This window comes from Capsella rubella, unplaced genomic scaffold, assembly GCF_000375325.1.
Source record: "Capsella rubella cultivar Monte Gargano unplaced genomic scaffold, Caprub1_0 scaffold_16, whole genome shotgun sequence".
NCBI classification, from domain to species: Eukaryota; Viridiplantae; Streptophyta; class Magnoliopsida; order Brassicales; family Brassicaceae; genus Capsella; species Capsella rubella.
In genome coordinates, this window is record NW_006238908.1 from 37,385 (window position 1) to 58,752 (window position 21,368).

At 33.9% G+C, this 21,368-nt stretch overlaps 1 protein-coding gene, 2 non-coding genes and 1 pseudogene across 3 annotated transcripts; 2 read left to right on the forward strand and 2 right to left on the reverse strand.

The window, feature by feature from the left end:
• Positions 1-603: 603 nt before the first annotated feature.
• On the reverse strand, positions 604-722 carry LOC111829288. The gene has a single exon (XR_002832768.1). It is a non-coding gene; the product is annotated as a 5S ribosomal RNA (ribosomal RNA).
• Positions 723-1,269: 547 nt separating this feature from the next.
• Positions 1,270-1,388, reverse strand: LOC111829250. The gene has a single exon (XR_002832746.1). It is a non-coding gene; the product is annotated as a 5S ribosomal RNA (ribosomal RNA).
• Positions 1,389-2,667: 1,279 nt separating this feature from the next.
• LOC17874484 (ATPase 8, plasma membrane-type) lies at positions 2,668-6,767 on the forward strand. The gene is made up of 12 exons (XM_006279298.2): positions 2,668-2,924; positions 3,029-3,385; positions 3,465-3,779; positions 3,852-4,298; positions 4,379-4,501; positions 4,587-4,691; positions 4,773-5,082; positions 5,188-5,702; positions 5,771-5,944; positions 6,038-6,220; positions 6,313-6,482; positions 6,568-6,767. Exons 1-12 carry the CDS (start codon positions 2,874-2,876, stop codon positions 6,662-6,664), a joined length of 2,847 nt encoding a protein of 948 aa, XP_006279360.1. The 5' UTR covers positions 2,668-2,873; the 3' UTR covers positions 6,665-6,767.
• A 7,210-nt stretch (positions 6,768-13,977) lies between these two features.
• On the forward strand, positions 13,978-18,662 carry LOC111829225 (annotated as a pseudogene).
• The last annotated feature ends 2,706 nt before the right edge of the window (positions 18,663-21,368 follow it).

Here is a 21,368-nt window from a genome sequence, read left to right on the forward strand (position 1 = left end):
CCCAGCGCGCTAACTAAGAGTCTGATGGGATCCGGGACTAGTGCTGGTACATCGGTCGATTAGCACATTGCAATCCTTTTACCGGAGGGATTTCAAAGGATTCAAGAGATCTCAGTTGTGGGTCCCACTTCATACGGGGACCGCCTAGCCAAATTCAATGTGCTCTTTTTTTGGAAAAGACGCATAAATCATGTCCGAACATTTTTTCGATCATTTAATCTCTTACAAATCACAAAAACCTCATGGAAACACACTAAACGTCAAAATTTGGGGTCGAACACAGGGCCCAATGGTACGAAGACCCATTGCCACATTGTAACTTTTCGAGAGCTTTCCGAAAAGGTATTATCGCCTGAATAGGTCCTCACGGTTTTAAAGTTACGGCGTTCCGTACGTATTAGCGTCTTTGGAATCGAAAATAATAAAGAATAAACTACAACATAGCATTTCCGAGGACGCATCCATCTTAATACGATTACTTTTTAGTTTTTTCAACAAAAAAAAGAGAAACGAACAACCTCAATAGAGCAACAAGTTGAATTATATTGGTACTAGTTGTTTAAACCAAAAATGAAAAGTTAAAAGAAAAAAAAAAACAAAAAAGGGATGCAACACGAGGACTTCCCGGGAGGTCACCCATCCTAGTACTACTCTCGCCCAAGCACGCTTAACTGCGGAGTTCTGATGGGATCCGGTGCATTAGTGCTGGTATGATCGCATCCGTTAGTACATTGCATACAATCGCATATATCCTTTACCGAGGATTCAAGAGATCATTTGTAGTGGGTCCCACTTGATACGTGGACCGCTTTAGCCAGCTTCAACGTGCTCTTTTATTTGGAAAAGACGCATAAATCATGTCCGAACACTTTTTCGATCATTTAATCTCTTACAAATCACAAAAACCTCATGGAAACACACTAAACGTCAAAATTTGGGGTCGAACACAGGGCCCAATGGTACGAAGACCCATTGCCACATTGTAACTTTTCGAGAGCTTTCCGAAAAGGTATTATCGCCTGAATAGGTCCTCACGGTTTTAAAGTTACGGCGTTCCGTACGTATTAGCGTCTTTGGAATCGAAAATAATAAAGAATAAACTACAACATAGCATTTCCGAGGACGCATCCATCTTAATACGATTACTTTTTAGTTTTTTCAACAAAAAAAAAACAAACGAATAACCTCAATAGAGCAACAAGTTGAATTATATTGGTACTAGTTGTTTAAACCAAAAATGAAAAGTTAAAAGAAAAAAAAAACAAAAAAGGGATGCAACACGAGGACTTCCCGGGAGGTCACCCATCCTAGTACTACTCTCGCCCAAGCACGCTTAACTGCGGAGTTCTGATGGGATCCGGTGCATTAGTGCTGGTATGATCGCATCCGTTAGTACATTGCATACAATCGCATATATCCTTTACCGAGGATTCAAGAGATCATTTGTAGTGGGTCCCACTTGATACGTGGACCGCTTTAGCCAGCTTCAACGTGCTCTTTTATTTGGAAAAGACGCATAAATCATGTCCGAACACTTTTTCGATCATTTAATCTCTTACAAATCACAAAAACCTCATGGAAACACACTAAACGTCAAAATTTGGGGTCGAACACAAGGCCCAATGGTACGAAGACCCATTGCCACATTGTAACTTTTCGAGAGCTTTCCGAAAAGGTATTATCGCCTGAATAGGTCCTCACGGTTTTAAAGTTACGGCGTTCCGTACGTATTAGCGTCTTTGGAATCGAAAATAATAAAGAATAAACTACAACATAAATATAATGATCTTGTACATAAATATGATTTAGCGAGAGTGACTTTACATAAATATGATTATATTTTTCTTTTGGGGTTAACTTAAAATTTAAATTTTTATTTGCAATAAAATTGTCCTGCATTTTACCATGGACTGACCACATATATTACGAATCTACTTATAATACAAATTCATAGCATTATATAAAATTAAAATAAAATTAAAATAAAATAAACATGTATAAACTATACTATATAAACCAACAACGAATTGACCAACCAAACAAATATATTAAATTATAGATCCATGGTGTATCACGGGGTAAATCCTAGAATATATATTCGAAGCCGTATATGGAAAAAAAAAATTCGTTTGTTTTCTCTTTTGTATTGCTGCTTTCATTTTGTGTGTTTGTGACAATCTGAAAAACTAAAATATTGTCTTTATAGTGAATATCTTGTCCTTGTGGTTTGATATCTTTTCACTACAATCTGACTATAAACGTGCACATGTGAGTTGGTGCTCCCTAGTAAAACTCAATCTTTGGGTGGTGAATACGATGACCATCTAGTACTACTAGTTCACAATCAAAAGTACAACCATAGACTTTGACTACTTAAAATAGTTTCAACTTTTATTTCATTTTGTATCTGTGAGGTGTAGTGGACCTTTGATACATTGACTAGTCGAAAGTAAATTCAAACATTTTCGATTAAATAGAAGCCTAAATTTGAGATTCACTATTTTTAGAAAGCGTAAAATGTAGGAATAAAGACAGAAGGAATTAAGCGAAATCTTAGGAGGGCCACAAAACCCTATCAGTTCCGAAAATAAAGATGGATCGCTGGTGATGGTTTTAAATATAACACAACAACGATAGTTTTGACTGTGTTCTTGTTTTGTAATTTTTTTTTTCACTAGGTTTCTTGTATAACACGCTTCTTCTTCTCTCTCCCTCCCTCTTATGGTCTCTTCTTAAAAGTGTCTTGCATGACCAATTAAGAGAGGGCTTTAGAGAAAGGAGGGAAGGAAGAAGTTGATTCTTCCTTCGGTACATTACTTTTTATATCTTTATTTTTAGATCGACATCGATCATATCTCTCTTTTAAGGTAGAAATGGCATCTGAGATCTCGTGGGATGAAATCAAGAAAGAAAATGTGGATCTTGTAAGAATTATACATATTTTTGTGTCTATATATACCACAATTTTGAACTGACTATTTTTTTTTGTGAAAATTCTAACATTATAACTATTTTATGACAATTATAGGAGCGGATCCCTGTTGAAGAAGTGTTTGAGCAATTGAAATGCACAAAAGAAGGTTTGTCAAGCGACGAAGGAAAGAAGAGGCTTGAGATATTTGGGGCCAACAAGCTTGAAGAGAAATCAGAGAACAAATTTTTGAAATTCTTGGGATTCATGTGGAATCCTCTATCATGGGTTATGGAGTCTGCTGCAATCATGGCCATTGTTTTGGCAAATGGAGGAGGAAAGCCACCAGATTGGCAAGATTTTATTGGTATAATGGTGTTGCTTATTATCAACTCTACCATCAGTTTCATCGAGGAAAATAATGCTGGCAACGCTGCTTCTGCTCTCATGGCAAATCTTGCCCCGAAGACTAAGGTATGAAAATTTTGCAATACATATGCACCTTTTATTTCAATAAAATAAAGAGATATGTAATATATGATTTTGGTTGTAGGTGTTGAGAGATGGAAAATGGGGAGAGCAAGAAGCTGCAATCTTGGTTCCAGGTGATTTGATCAGCATCAAATTGGGTGACATTGTCCCTGCTGATGCTCGTCTCCTTCAGGGAGATCCTCTCAAAATTGACCAATCTGCTCTTACCGGTGAATCTCTTCCAGTCACCAAACACCCTGGAGATGAAGTATTCTCAGGATCAACCTGCAAACAAGGTGAGATTGAGGCTGTCGTTATAGCTACAGGTGTACACACCTTCTTTGGCAAGGCTGCTCATCTTGTTGATAGTACCAACAATGTTGGCCATTTCCAAAAGGTACTTTAGAAATGTAATTCTTTTAAATATTTTAACAATTGCTCTTGGTTCTTACAATTGAATTTTATTCAGGTTTTGACATCAATTGGTAACTTCTGTATATGCTCAATTGGATTGGGGATGTTGATTGAGATATTGATTATGTACCCTATCCAACACCGCACATACAGAGACGGTATTGATAATCTATTGGTACTTTTGATCGGAGGAATCCCAATCGCTATGCCAACAGTTTTGTCTGTAACAATGGCTATTGGGTCACATAGACTCTCTCAACAAGGTGCCATCACTAAGAGGATGACTGCAATTGAAGAAATGGCTGGAATGGATGTTCTATGCAGTGATAAGACTGGAACTCTAACCCTTAACAAGCTCTCTGTTGATAAATCCTTGATTGAAGTATTCCCAAGGAACATGGATACTGATTCAGTTGTATTGATGGCTGCAAGAGCCTCGAGAATTGAAAACCAAGATGCCATTGATGCTTCCATTGTCGGAATGTTGGGTGATCCGAAAGAGGTATACTTTTCTGAAATTTCATTTATTTAGCTACTCTTTACATATCCTTATATGTTGCATATCTTATTTTTATGAATCAGGCAAGAGCAGGAATCACAGAGGTGCATTTCTTGCCCTTTAACCCTGTAGATAAACGTACAGCCATCACATACATCGATGAAAACGGAGACTGGCATAGGAGCAGTAAGGGAGCTCCTGAGCAGGTAATGAAACTATTATCCTCAATTTTTATTTCTAATGTAACTATCTTTTACTTGATATCACTTTCTGTTAAATTATTATTACTAGATCATTGAACTCTGCAATCTCCAAGGAGAGACTAAAAGAAAAGCACATGAAGTTATAGATGGTTTTGCTGAGCGTGGACTTCGTTCTCTTGGTGTTGCTCAACAGGTAGTTATACTCATCACATAGTGGAAATAAACGTCTTTGGTTTTATGGTTTTCAGAAAATTCATTTTTGATTTAAATGCAGACAGTTCCAGAGAAGACTAAGGAAAGTGATGGTAGCCCATGGGAGTTTGTTGGCCTGTTGCCACTTTTTGACCCACCAAGACATGATAGTGCGGAAACTATAAGACGAGCCCTTGAGCTTGGTGTCAATGTTAAGATGATTACCGGTGACCAACTTGCCATTGGTATTGAGACTGGTCGTAGGCTTGGCATGGGAACCAACATGTACCCATCCACTTCACTCCTTGGCAATTCAAAAGATGACTCATTAGTTGGCATTCCTATCGATGAGCTCATTGAGAAAGCTGATGGATTTGCTGGAGTGTTCCCTGGTAATATATTCAAATAGTATATGTTAAAAATATTCTTCAAATTAGTTGACCAGCAAAAAAAATACATATATTTATAGATTAAATTTTTCTCATTGGTGTACATAGAACACAAGTATGAGATCGTAAAGAAGCTACAAGAGAGGAAGCACATTTGTGGGATGACAGGTGATGGTGTAAACGATGCGCCGGCTTTAAAGAAAGCTGATATCGGAATCGCAGTTGCAGATGCTACTGATGCAGCACGAAGTGCCTCAGACATTGTTCTAACTGAACCAGGACTAAGCGTGATAATAAGTGCCGTACTTACAAGTCGTGCTATCTTCCAGAGGATGAAGAACTACACAATCTACGCTGTATCTATAACTATCCGTATTGTTTTGGGATTCATGCTTGTGGCTTTGATCTGGAGATTTGATTTTGCACCTTTCATGGTCTTAATTATTGCAATCCTAAACGATGGAACTATAATGACAATCTCTAAGGATAGGGTTAAACCTTCCCCGGTGCCAGATTCTTGGAAGCTTAATGAGATTTTTGCAACTGGCGTTGTTCTTGGAACCTACATGGCTCTTACCACTGTGCTCTTTTTCTGGCTAGCTCATGATACTAACTTTTTCAGCGTAAGTAGTATACAATATCACATTTACAACAATTTGTTATTAGATTTATGTTGAATATTATATTTCAGAAAACATTTGGAGTGCGGTCCATACAAGGAAATGAGGAAGAGCTTATGGCAGCTTTGTACCTTCAAGTGAGCATTATTAGTCAAGCACTTATCTTTGTCACCAGATCAAGGAGTTGGTCATTTGTTGAGCGACCTGGTTTTTTGCTCATAATTGCCTTTATCATAGCACAATTGGTTAGTATATTCTCTATAAACAATATTATTTTTAAAAAATTACATTTTTATCATTAGCTTATGAAAAATGTGTTGGGTTTACGTCCAAACTAGGTGGCGACATTGATAGCTGTGTATGCAAATTGGGGATTTGCAAGAATCATTGGTTGTGGATGGGGATGGGCTGGAGTTATATGGATATACAGTATCATTACTTATATTCCTCTTGACATCCTCAAGTTCATCATCCGTTACGCTCTTACTGGCAAGGCTTGGGATAATATGATTCAACAGAAAGTGAGAAATTTATGAAATATGTTTTTTTTAACTGAAACTTTACTGTAATTATATGTTAAGTTGCAATTTTAATAGCTCTTTAAATTTTGTAGACTGCTTTCACAACAAAGAAAGATTATGGAAAAGGAGAGAGGGAGGCACAATGGGCACTAGCTCAACGTACACTCCATGGCCTACCGCCCCCGGAAGCAATGTTCCATGACAAGAACCACGAGCTCTCTGAAATAGCAGAGCAAGCTAAAAGGCGTGCCGAAGTTGCTAGGTAACAAAGTTATATTATTATTTTTGCTTACAAAACAAAAGTGGATAGACCAACCAAGCTAACATGGTATCGTTTTTGTTTATAGGCTAAGAGAGCTTCACACTCTAAAGGGTCATGTTGAATCTGTCGTGAAGCTCAAGGGTCTTGACATTGATACCATTCAACAACACTACACTGTTTAACAAAATATGCTATGTATTCTCCTTATATTATTTTTATACTATATGTAACAAAAAGAGGGTAACAATCAGATATAACATATTTTTCCGTTGGATGAAAATATAATAATACCTAGTTACTTATAAAATTTCTTCTATTACATTTATTGTATTTTAATAAAAAAATTAATTTTGATTGGAGCATAGCTGGTATATGTGACTTTGTCACTCAAGGTCAGTAAATGCTTTCTACGTATAATTTGCAAAACTCTACAAATGAATTATCTTATCTTTAAACTTTTAGTGCACATTTCTTAGCACGGGGATCAAGATAATTTTTTTCTTTCAATATATATCTTTTCCGGCTGTTTCTTTTCTCCCTCTAATGTTGGAAAGACTGACTCACTGAAACAACAGTCTCTACCTCTCGAGCCTCAAATAAATTCTTGTTAGTGGCTCGAGTTATTCAATCATCACAAAGATTCATATCCAATATATTTCCAACATTCTTTCAAGTCCCATGCTTATATCACCGTGGCGAAGCAACTTAAAATGTATAGCATATTCAAATGGGATATATCTGGTTTCTGACCCAAACCAATCATAATAGGGAGTACTCATAATTATTCATTGGCTTGATGCGAATTACTTGACATATAGAGTCATTTTTGTCAATTTCTTATGACATAGTTTCACCACCATCAATTAACCCAAATACTCTTGCAAACTCTATATTGCAACTTGATAACAAGTAGATATAGTAGGTGATCAAGCCACAATATTTTCTTGCAGACGTACCAAAACTTTGATACCTTCCAAATTCATGGGGTTGGTGAAAATCATATAATAGGCTTGCTTTATAAAGCAGCACACTTAACAAATCTTTAGGAAAAACTCACATTTCTCTAATGAATGATTTCAACGATTCTTTATCATTCTTCCGCATCACTATTAATACGGAATGGCTTAACTGGTCATGCCAATCAGTGAGCTTTTCAGTAAACTTCTAGTTTACTATAATCCATTATAACAATCTTTTGTGTAGTACAATCTCAAATACTTTTATTGTCTTTGGTAAAGTATTCAATTTTCTTTGCTTATTGTCTCAACATGACTAGTATAATATGACAAGATTTTCTCTATGATATGATTCTTTAAGCTCATTTTGGGTGTGAACATACTCTTCTGGATGTTCCACCATTCCACCATCTCTCGATGTGGATGTGGGATTCTTTTAATTCTCCCCCTCGAGATGATGACGCTTAAAGTCTATCCATCTCGGTTTAAATCTCACTTTATAATCATATCACTTTGAGACTTGGGAGACTATAACACATCATTGATTTCACATTGTGTTCCCATAGACAATAGTATATATACTCTAAAAAAGTCTTTAATCATCTTTTTTTACTACTTTGTAGTAGAATAGTAAAATTGTACTCACACTTGTTTCTTTCATCGTCATATCTATGAGATATGTGAGATAAGTATCTCTCTTATACTTATTTTTCACTTCTTGTGAAAATATGATTTCTTCAAAGAAACTAGCCGTTGTTGACCGCGAGTTTATATATTATCCACATTCATGACCACTTTTATAGCAAATATTTTTTTCTCGACTAGTAGTCTTTTGTCTCTCTTATAAGGCAACATCATATTCCCTTCAGAGAATAGAGCAAACCAATTGGATGTGATTCAAGATTATTCATCAACATCTCATTATTTTACTTAGTCACAAAATAACAAAATACTTTACACGGTATTGTGTCTACATGACAAAAATAGTTTTGTGACAAATAGAGTATATGTTTTCTAGTATTTTTATACTCTTTCTTCATTATATCGGATTGGTAGAAATTTAAAATCTTGTATCCGCTTATAAACTTCTAGTCATATTACTTTTCTTTAGACTACTCTAAAGAACTTGTGTATTTTATACGGTCAAGTACTTGGTCTTAAAATCCTCATAGAGGAGATGCCAAGAAAATATAATCAAAAAACATATTTTATAAAATAAGTCAATCAATATGTTAACTCATAGCTTAATCACTTTACCCCAAGACTATAAAATAGCTCTTAACTTTATGCAATTAAATTAGACTAGATTTTACCCCTTGGTACACCACGGGCCAGTATTTTATGCGTCTTTATTATATAGAAACTTAACCGTTTGTTTTACATATACGGATTGTCCCTGTGGCACACTACGGGTCTATATTTATTTTAATAAACCACTGATATGATTATTTCTTTTGGTTTGTAAATATTACAATGTAATATATATGCTGTCGTATTTACAAAATTAACTCCGTGATAAATTTTTGGTTTTTAAAATAGAAGTTATAGTGTTGTATATATTTTGGTGTATTTGCAATAATTAATGTAATCCTTAGTAACTTATTTGGGTTGACTTTTATATTTGTCAAAATAATTATATGAATAAATTACATTTATATTTGTAAGACTTAATAAAACTAATCACTGAATATATTCCTTCATGCATAGGTGATCCTTCATGTGAGTTACATTTGAAATAAAATAAGTATATGTATTTTTCGAAAACAAATGCATTTTTCCTTATCATATGATATGAAACTATAAATGACAAAAAACATATAATAGAATACCACTACTTAAATTTTTTTAAAACTTGGCAGAACGGGTATGATTGATCTTAACCCGTTTTTTCACAGAAGTTGGGAGTTCTTAAAATTTAGTTATTTATCTTGTTTAATAAAAATTAAAACTATTATAAATATTTCTTAATATTTTATAAAAATTAAAATTAATATAAATATCATCTAATGTTAATGTGTGGTATACAGTGGGTACAATAGGATAATATGCTAGTCGACTAAAATATTTAGGTTTTAAATTTAGATTTTTCTTATAATCCATAAATGATTTTATGTTCATTCATACTAGTATATTAACTTATAAAGATGTAAAACAAATTGTATAGTCTGCTTAGTAAATTTAAATTTATGTAAGTGGTTAAGTTTTTATTTGTTTTGTACAAATTTATATCACGTACATAATAACATTATATTGGAAAGAAAAATTTTCAATAAACCAGTAAACAAGTATGATTAATTGATTATCATATACAAAAAGGCCATAATTAATTACACATGCTCTAAGAAATGAAAAGAAAAAGAAAAAGAAAATTTAAAGAATCTACCACATTTTATCTTTTTCTTTCTCTATCTACCACTTTTTCAAAACTTTTTTCCACATATCACATTTACCATATTAAAAGACAATTTTGTCCTCTATATCTCTACCAATCTTTTTTCTTCTTCTTTACCCAGATTTTTTATCATTCCTTTTCATCTCATTTAATCTTATTTAACTTCAATGTACAACACCAACGACAAATTTTACTTTAGTTAATTATGAATTCATCTTCAACACTATTCATCGCCACCGTCAACACTGTTCATTCGCTGTGATGATTAAAAAATTTTAAACATATATGTCTATAAAATTATTGTCGACGATATTATTGTGTCCACAAAATATAAATCTATTTTTTCACTCATTTCATGTTATATTTTGTTTTCGTGGACAAATTTAGACGTTGCAATTATATTTACGTTATAATTATTGTTCCCTACATAATAATTATTGTCCACGGTATATATATAATATGGTTTTTATTTCACACCACATATATCATGATATCTATACTTTGTTTATTCTATAATTTTTTTTTATTTTTATATTTTGTGGACAGTTTAAAATTTTTTAAATATATTTACGGTATTACTATTGTCCACGACACATAGATATTCTTCACCATATCCTTCAACACCACAAGGGTAAAACCGTTCAAGGAAAACACATACTACCACAACAAAGTGGTATTAACCAAAAGAAACTCAAAATGTGGTATTTTTGTTTATGGGCCCACATCTTTGAAGTAGAACCATTAAAATTTCCAAAAGAAAACATGTAACTTAATTTATTTAGTAGATTAAAATAAAAAGAAGTAAAGAGTTAAAAGAAAGAAAACGTAACTAAAAACAACAAAAATATATGAAAGTGGTACCAAAGACGAGCCCTTTCTTCTCCTCTGAGGCGATCTCCAAGCGACGCTACACAAACACATTTCTTCGTTACTCCATTGTTACCGGCCGGCGTCGGCTTCTCCGGCATCGGTCAGTCTTTTGCTTTCTACTTTGTTTTCAATTTCTTCCCTTTACATAGATCTAGGTAGATAAATTGGAAATCACCAATTTCCAAATCCAGACCGAGTGGGATTCAACGATTGCTTTCCCTCCAATCTTAATCCCACAACACCCATACTTCATCGCTGCATGTGAGAGATTCGTCATCGGTTAGTTTTGTTTCATATTGCTGTCTATTGATGGGATTGAAGATTTTTTCTCAATATTGTGTTTTCTTTGTCTCCTTCTCGGAGAGGGTAGTTCCAATCTTTGTCAATGCAAAGCCCATGATTACTGGTGTCAATTTCCTTCCGTCTTCGAACGATCATCGTCGTTCCACCATAGGAACATATGGTTTTCTAAATTTTTTTGTGCAGTTTGTTTCCCGTGATGCTTTTCACTGGTGTTATCTCCGGTTTTCAACCGATGAATTAAATCCTAACATATGGTTTGGAGAAGTCATTTGGATATTTGATCCGGGAATCAAAGGAATTGGCAGCCATGATAACTTCTTCGTTCCAAGAACATGGTCTGATAATGAGGATTTTCTTGTTATCTCTAGGTCAATTTTTTCAAGTTCTTTGAAAAAAGAAATCATGGTAACTAACCAATCAAGATGGGTAGCATGTTATAAAAGACATGATTCTGAACCATTTCAAGCAACATATCAATGTATTCATCTAATCAAATTGATGCGGGAAACATCTGGGAGTTTCATCTATATGATGTTAGCCTCTTACAAGTATATGAAGAATGGACTTAACAGAGATCATCGTAAGGCTTTCATTTAGAATGCAGGGTCACTTCCACTTCTTCATCGAAATTGTATTCAATTTCCTCTATTTTTTTAACGGTTGTATTTGATACCTTTGTTTATGATCTAATATAATTGATTTGGTGTTAAAAAAAAACGTAACTAAACACATAAACCGCAAAGAGCTTTTTATGTCTACACCTAACACATTACCCATCACCATAATCATCAATCCATCATTATCATTATCACATGGCCTCCTCGCTCGATAAAAACTCCCAGAGAAGATTAAAGTCTCCGTTATTTCACCACGAAAAAAGTAACCCTTGTTCTCATTAGTTTAAACAGTCGAGACCACTGATCTCCAAGACTGGTCAGTCTTTGGAGACAAATGGATTGACTCTAACCCACAAGAGAGTCAAATCAAGAAGAATCGACCAAACCAAATTAACAGTTGGTACTCTATCTTATTCCCCAAGCAACTCTATGAAGAATGGATACAAATGAACAATCTCCCAAGAAGCGGTCACCAAGAGTCATATATGTTATTTTCCTATTGATCGCATACCAAATTAAACCTTAAACAGAGCAAACATATGCGAGGAGACCCCTCCGGTGATTCAAAACTGCTCGTTTCTCCACCAATGTTGATTCCCACTTTGCCCATTGCACTTATAGTATACCAGTTACCGCAGTAGACATGTAAAGAGTATACCAACATAGTTACTAATAGTCCAATATGTCAAAAGTAACAAACTAAAGAAACATCGTTAAAGTTTTTGGTTGTCGGGATCTTTAGCTGAGATGGGTGCTTCTTGGTTGATTATGAAACTGATATTTATAGTGTAAGCAAGTAGAGTTAGGGATTTTAGGGTCAGCGGATACAATCGCTTGTCGATAAAGTCTTGAAGATTTAGGAAGATCTTTACAATTAATATATATTCGGATATTCTCACATGTAAAATGGTCATTACAGAATATTTAATATGGTTACTATATAATGAAACAAAAAAATTGCTCAATCCTACCAATTTCGACAATCATATTTATGGAGGAGCATATATACAAAGTGGTGTAAAGAACTAATTTGCGTAGTATTAGGGAATTTTGTTATTAAATAGAATATATTAAGGATTGTAATTATTAAGGTTGTTTCTATATAGATATATTGTGAGTAAATATTCGGAAATATAGGAACAAATACCTCATAGAATTTTTGGTTAGCAGTTATTATTTTTTAGTGTTGATGTAAGCGGAAATAAATAGCCAGTATATTAGAAAAAATGATTAGTAGTTATTGCTTTGCTAATTATTTGGTAACTGTGATTCCAAATTGATTTATAAGTGATTAGTTATGATTTTTGTTAAATATAAGAGTATAAGATCCATCAATTAAAACCGACCCGGCTTTTAATATTACACAATTATCCTTAATGATCTTTGTTAATTTGTTTAGAAGAAAGGGAATTTTTGATAAAATCAACTTTGAAAAGAGTGGTAAAAAAGTGGCTGCAAAAATAATAATATAGATGTTTAATTAATCACTTAATTATTTCATATGACAAATCATTAGGTGACAACATCTTAATTAAGTATAATCATGTCTATGCATAACCCTAATTTAAAATCACCTTCATATAAATTTAGGGTGATATAGTTCAAGATTTTTATCAATCATAAGACATGATCACACAATCATATTATTCTTATTAGTTTGCTACTCGATAAAGTAGGAAAATAGTACTTATCTCGATGGAGATGTCATTAGTGACCTCGTACACCTCAACATTGGTTCGGTTTGGTTCCGCCAATCCGGTTTTGGTTCTTTTACTCTCAAGATTTTGGCTAATGATCATTTGTCCACTTCTTTATATCAAAGTCCTTCACTTCAAAAGAATAAGAAAAGTTTAGCCAGTTATAACAAAACAATAAAATTGTATTCGGCTTCTATAGTTATTACTTAAGCAAGTTTCAATAGCAAATACTCATACCAAACAACCAAACCAAAAATTCTCATCAGTTTTTAACTAAAACATAAATAACCAATATTCCACATACAATTTGAATTCATATTAATCATAGTAAATACGATCACATCATTCAAAGTAGCAATAAGCATACAAGTGTGTGAACATAATTAAGAAACAATTAAGTAAATCATGCCTTTTGTTTAGAGAAATAACCATGCCAAACCATATTAGAATATAATATATACGTCGATTACTTGGAAGTAAATCATTCATGAATTACTTTATATAAATCAATTGTAAATTTATATATAATAAAATATATGACAAGATCAAGCTTGATGAAGTTAAGCTTGATGAAGATCAAGCTTCCTCATCTAAACCAAGACTTCAAGGCAGTTTGCACAGTCAGGGGAGGGTGGATACCCCGAAACCACCCACACCAAAATGAGGATCTTACATTGGAATTTTCAGGGGCTTAACAGAAACCCTCTGAAAATTCCATATCTAAAGGATATCAGGAAGTCTTCTAAACCTGATATCTTGTTCCTCATAGAAACAAAAAACGGCTTTAAGTTTGTGCATAGCTTAGGTCAAGATCTTGGTTTTCCCTATAATTATATTATCCCATCAGATGGTCTAAGTGGAGGTTTGGCTATATTTTGGAATGATACAATTAAGGTGGACTTTGTAGATACACCTACCCTAAACTACACAGATATGTATAAATCAAAAGTAGGATCACCAACTTTTTGCCTTTCTTATGTCTATGGGGATCCAGAACAGAGGCATCGTAATAGTATGTGGGAAAAGATGAGTGTTTGGGCTGATATAGGAATGTACAGAAGTAAGCCTAGGCTAGTTATAGGAGACTTCAATGATATACAGAGTAACGATGAAAAATTAGGAGGAGCACAAAGACCAGAAGCTTCTTTCAAAACCTTCAGAAAAATGTTGAGTATCTCAGGACTTAATGATTTAAAGACTATTGGAGGTAAATTTACACGGTTTGGCAATAGATATTCTTACTCTATACAATCAAAAATAGATTGTGCTGTGGCAACTGTGGACTGGCAGGATCTATTCCCTAATGCTTATGTTAGATTAATGGATTGGATAGGTTCTGATTACCAACCTATTCTCATCCAAACAAGTGTAAGAAGAAGAAAAGACACCTCAATGTTCAGATATGATACAAGCTAGAGATTTAATAAAGCAGTAAAGGATGAGATTTATAACACATGGATATCAGACTGTCAATACCTTCCTGGTTCACAATTTCATGAAGCATTAAGAAGATGTAGAACTAGCCTTTCAAAATGGAAAATGCAGAATGTTAACAATTTGGCTAATAAGATTCAAGACTTAAAGTATCAGATTCATCAAGCATATAATTCTTATCCTCTGGATTTTACGCTAACCAAATCCTTGAAACCTTCTTTAACAAATGAATACATGATGGAGGAAGAGTATTGGAGAACAAAAAGCAGAATTCAGTGGCTTCAAGCAGGGGACAAAAATACTAGGTTCTTCCATGAGAAAACTAAACAACTGAGATATTTCAATAGAATCACATCAATCCAGGATACTAATGGGATGATATCGACTACTGAGGAAGGTATTCATAAAATCATCATTGACTATTTCCAATCCATGTTTGAGTCAGAGAATGCTTCATATATTGAGCAGGTTGTTAAAAATATTAAACCGCGAGTCTTTGATGAAGTGAATGTAGCTCTGACTAAGCCAATTACTGAGGAGGAACTATACCAAGCTGTCCAACATATGAAACGAGACAAAGCACCAGGCCCTGGAGGTTTCAATCCAGGCTTCTACCAAGATCACTGGTCAACAATTCATACATGTGTGTTTAATTTTGCTAAATCGTTCTTTGAGCTTGGTCATCTGGATCTAAAAATAAACCACACACATATATGTTTCATACCAAAAGTTGATCAACCCCTTAAAGTCAAAGACTATAGACCAATTAGTCTGGCTAATGTTGCATATAAGATTATTTCAAAAGCTTTGGCAGACAGGTTAAAACCTTGGTTGAATTCTCAATATACTCTCATGAGCTAATTCACTCCTTGCATACAAAGAAATCTACTCACCCTTTTATAGCTACAAAACTGGATATTAGCAAAGCTTTTGACAAAATTAAATGGGGTTTTCACAGATCTGGTGCAATTGGATTATGAAGTGCATTACAAGTGTTTCATACTCACTGCTCATCAATGGTCAACCAGTTGGTCATATAAAGCCAAATAGAGGAATTCGGCAAGGTGATCCACTATCACCATAACTTTACTTGTTATGCACAGAAGGTCTATCTACTTTAATTCAGGAAAATATAAGATTGGGAAAGATTCATGGTTTCGAAGCTAGCTGTAATGGCCCACCTATTTCACATCTTCTTTTTGCAGATGATTCACTGCTGTTCTGCAAGGCTACTCAGGAAGAATGCTCCAATCTTCTCAATATTCTCCGTCAATATGAAAAAGCATCAGGTCAGGCTGTTAATTTTCAGAAATCCGCACTAACTTTTGGTAAAGGTCTTGACTCTACAAAGAGAAAGGAAATCTGTCAGACCTTGAATATAAATAAAACTGATGGATTTGGAAGATATCTCGGATTACCAGAGTTTATTGGAAGAAACAAATCTAATGCTTTTTCATATCTTGCACAGAGAATTGATAGGAGAATGGATAATTGGTATACTAAATTACTCTCGCATGCAAGAAAGGAGGTTCTTATCAAGTCAGTGATCATTCCAACTTATAGCATGTCATGCTTCCTATTACCCACCAAGATCATTAATCAGCATAAAATACCATGGATAGCTTGGGACAAAATCACTAATCCAAAGAATGATGGAGGCTTGGCGATACGAGACTTAAAAGATTTTAACATAGCTCTGTTGGCAAAGCAAAGTTGGCGTATGCTACAAGAACCATCATCACTCATCGCCAAGGTATTCAAAGCTAAAGACTTTCCCAAGACAAGCATTCTTCAAGCTAAACCTAAGAATAACTCGAGTTATGCTTGGAAAAGTATTATACAAGGTGCACAACTAATCTCAAAAGGCATTAGTCATGTGGTGGGTACTGGTTCTCAGGATCCTTGGCTGCCAACTAATCCACCAAGATCACCTACTGGACCAGGTATTAATTTGCTTCCCCATCTCAGAGTTACTGATCTAATTACCCATGGCAGTTGGAATACCAGCATGTTGAATCCAATTATAAATCACGATGATTTCTCTCTTATTATGAATATTAGACTTCCAATCACAAGACTCGAGGATTCAATCACCTGGATATACACAAAGGATGGGCAATATTCAGTCAAATCTGGATATCATCTCATGCGCAAGTTGTCTCATGTTGGTCACTCACAACATAACAATATCAACAATAGCTTTGCAGCAAATTCTTTTTCTAGTGTGTGGCGCTCTAATATCCCCCCCCCCCCAAATAAAACATTTTTGGTGGAAATGTCTCCATAATGCTCTACCAACTGCAGATAACTTAAGACATAGGAAGATGATATGTGATGATACTTGCCAGAGATGTGGAGAGGCTATTGAGGATCTGAATCACCTTCTTTTCCAATGACGAGTTAGCAAGGAGATATGGAACTCAGTTTGTCAATCTCTATCCTTAGGTTCTTACTTGTTCTCCTCTTCATTATACAACAATATAGATAAACTATTGAGCCTGAACAAAACTCATAGAAAGGATGTAAGTTTATTCCCTTTCATGGGTTGGCGTATCTCGAAAACGCACAATGAACTTATATTCAAAAACAAGCAGTGGTCCATTCCAGATACTGTTAACCAGGCTCTTCTGGACTATCAACAGTGGCATGATACCATAAATTATCAATAAGAGAATACAGAGCGAGTGAGAGTACCAAAACCAGAAGGAGTCCAACAATCTAAGATAGAAACAGTGGAGGTTAGATCTATTATTCAGAAAACAAATGATTACTATTGCTTTGTTGATGGCTCATGGTAATCTCCAAATGATTTTGCAGGTATTGCTTGGATCCTCTATGACAATAATGCTCAATTTGTCCTTCGTGGATCATCATCCGTCAAACCAATGAATACGCCTTTTGAAGTTGAAGTTGAAGCATTACGTCAAGCAGTTCTGCATTTACAAAATCTTGGCTACAGTAAGATCACGTTTAGCGGTGATGCATCACTCTTCTACAGCAAGCTACTTGATGAGGGTAATCAGAAAGGATTTACACCTTCTGCCAATCTGATCAAAGACATAAAGAACATGGTTTCCAGTTGTAATTCTAATACTTTCTGTAAAATCCCTCGTAGTGTAAATTATGTAACTGATAGTTTGGCCAAAAATGCTAGAGTCACTAAGTCAAGTCTTGTAATATCTTGGAATGCGAAGCCTTTGAGAGGCGAAAAAACCCTCTTCTCTTTCCAAAAGAAACCCTAACCGCACAAAAATAGATCGAGGGAGGAGATCTCTTTTGCAGCTGGTTTTTCTGGTTGTGGTCTGCTCTCCTCTCTCCCTTTAAATTTTTCTTGTTCTTCATCTTAGGCAAAGCTGGCCCTGCTTCTCTGGTGGTGTAGTGGTGTGGTTGATTCTCCTTTGATCCTCTCGTGGTCGTGACTCCGGATCTAGAAGCTTCTTTTGCCGTCATACGATTGTTGAAGACTCAGTGGTTAGGCTTAAGGTGGCTGGCTCACAGAAACATGTCCGATTTCGTGGAGGGCGGCAGAATTCTAGGATTGGATCGGTGGGTTTTCACCTTTGTTGAGGCAATTAGCGGAAGATTGCTCAGATCTGTCATGGCTGACTCGGGGTTTGGCGATTCGGTGTTGTTTGAGCCAACATCCTTTATTGCTGCCGAGTTGGTTTTCGTCTCTCCTGGTTTGAAGCAGGTGCAAGTAAAGATTTAGGGTCTCGGATCGCTGGGGCAGGCGGCGAGGGGTTAGATACCAAATTCTTTTTTGTTGCTAGGTTTGGGACAAGAAGGAGGTGGTGAGTCCAGTTATTTTCGGTTTGGTCTTGTCCGGAAAGGGTGTTGCGGGTTTGATCTGTCTGTGATTCTAGGGATTCGGTCCGGATTCGTTAGCTCCGGTCGAGAATTGGAATCGCTGAACGTGGAGCAAAGTAGTCCCCTTTGTTTACGCCGGAGTTACTTGACGGAAGCCGATGTCTTCGGTAGCTAAACCTGGATCCGAGCCTCACTTCCGGGTAGCTGATCTGTTATTTCTTTTCTTTTTTTGGTAGCCCTGTTGGGCCTTGTAGCCCGCTTTGTCACAGCCCATTAAGGGGTTAATAATTTTAAAAAAAAAAAAAAAAAAAAACCTTGGAATGCTGTATACTGATCTATGTTTAAATAAAATGTTTAAGTTGACGACAAATATATATATATATATATATATATATATATATATATATGAGACAAGAAAGTACCGGGCATGAGAATTCAAACCAACGATTACTAAACAACCTCATAAACCAGTGATTACCAAATCTAAGCACTAAAAACTGTGAAGCAACTAACGTTGCATATGTGACAATCATAAAGTGCGATTATGCGATTAAATTAATCATTTGAATTATGTGAAAATCATAAAGTGCGATTATGAGATTAAATTATGTGAATTTAATGGGAGTATCTCTATTGTGTATTAATTATCATATGTTCTAGTTTTTGTTACTTATTCAGGTAAAAAAAATTAACATTTAGGAAGTAATCAAAAATAATTCAGGAATAGATTAATGAAATTCATGATGATCTTCATGAACAAAGTTAATTAGAAAAACGTTTTAAAAAAAGTGTCTAATATATATATACACAGATTGGTAACTTTGGATATGATGAATTTGTTAATATATTGTTTATGTTTTTGCACATAGATAAATGTTAGGTATGAATTAAACACTCGTAATTATGTTGGGTATGAAATGGCCAATTTTCCCACTATAAGACATAATCTTGTAAGACATACAGTGACATGAGGTGACATGAGTGGGTTTTTCTTAAGATTTAAAATTGTAAATTTGTATTTAAGCAAATAAATGATGTTACTATAGTGAAAAATATGTCTTTTATTTAATTTATTTAATTTTTTTTTTATAGTTGTATAGTTTAAAAAGGTTATAACATGTAGACTAGTTGTGAAAAGAGGCTAGTGCAAATTATGCAATTTAACAATACTGTGATATGTCTACTTATCTATTTAACACGGGAAAACGGGGAAAATCAACCCAAACTATTTTCCGAAGGTATTTTCATACCCAAACTCGCGTACTCTGAATTTTACAATCCAAACCAGCTTTCAATTCAAATAACCAACCTGAACTATATCAAATTTTATCGATTTCAACCTCGACGTTAACCGTATCCCTGCCCATCTTGAAGATTTGGACAATCAAGCTTAAGCTTAAGCTTATCATGTGCAATTGTGCATACAAATATTATTCATGTAATTAAATATCTTAGCACATAATATATCATTAATATGAATAGTATTAGCATTAATTTAACAAATAATATGTAGTTATCGCGATAACAGTTATTTTAACATGTTTAAAAATAAGTTATCGAATGCTAAAAATAAGTTTATTTAACACACATATTCTTATCGAATGCTATGAATATTATCTTGCAAATAATCATTAAATAAGATTGTTATTATCATATATCTTACACATTTTCATGCTTTATCGTATACAAAATATCTAAAAAATATAGTATACATATCATGTTAACACAATATTACATTTGTTAGTCATTAATTTATAATCTATCATATAAGGACTTAAAATCACCATTAATGACCCCAGCCAAAGAATGAGGAGGCGTGAATGAGGTTAGTTGTGGTAGCGACGATTGAAAGATAATAATCATCATCTTTATTCCTATTTCCAAGAACAAAATCGTTCATAAAGATTTCATTCTCTGCACAAATAATGGATCAGTATACTAGTCTATATTATAGACCTAGGGACATAAACGTCAGAAAAAAATAGAACTAATTAAGAAATTATAAGGATAGATATTGAATATATTTTTTTAACTGACCCCTTGCATTATAGTTTCCCAATGTAAATCTATACTATTAATTGGGAAGCACAACAAGAAGCCAAACAGCCCCCAATTTTTTAAAAAAATGTCATGAAACTTAAACAAGTTGCCAAACAAAATTAATGACAGCAAAATCTTTTTAAAAAATAAATAAATAATAAAAAACAGAAACAACCTATATTTATGGAAATCATATTAATTTTGTTGCCAAAAAAGTGGACAATTAAATTCGAAAAATTTACATATGTAACATATTTATTTTTTGAGATATTTTTATACAATAATTTAATATTTAATAAAATCTAATTTATTGTATTTTATTTATTTGGTTTAATGGTTTTATTCAAGTGGTTTATGTTACATTTATTTTGTATATCTCTTATGATATGATAATAAATTTATTTTGCCTTACGAAAATCATCATATATTTAAAACACAAAAATAAATATGTTATATATTGTACAATAGCATAAAATATGGAGAGAAATATTCAAGAAAATTGATAATATAATAAAAAAATGATAAAATCTTAATAAAATTTTTAAAATGTTTAAATAAAAATATTAAATAAATCAATAATGAAAATTTGTTTTCAAAAATCAATAGAATAAATATTTTATATCACATACAATCTCCTTTCACATTAAAAATCTTCATATTGAAAAACAATCTCGCAAATATAGCAAAACAAAAACACTTTTTGAGATATATTGATTAGAAATAATATATTAACCCTCAATCTTGCTGGATATTAACTAATATGCAATTAG

Coding starts and splice junctions, on each gene's coding strand:
- LOC17874484 (XM_006279298.2), top strand. CDS start 2,874: ATGGCATCTGAGATCTCGTGGGATGAAATCAAGAAAGAAAATGTGGAT. Junction 3,386..3,464: donor ATCTTGCCCCGAAGACTAAG/GTATGAAAATTT, acceptor TTTTGGTTGTAG/GTGTTGAGAGATGGAAAATG. Junction 3,780..3,851: donor ATGTTGGCCATTTCCAAAAG/GTACTTTAGAAA, acceptor AATTTTATTCAG/GTTTTGACATCAATTGGTAA.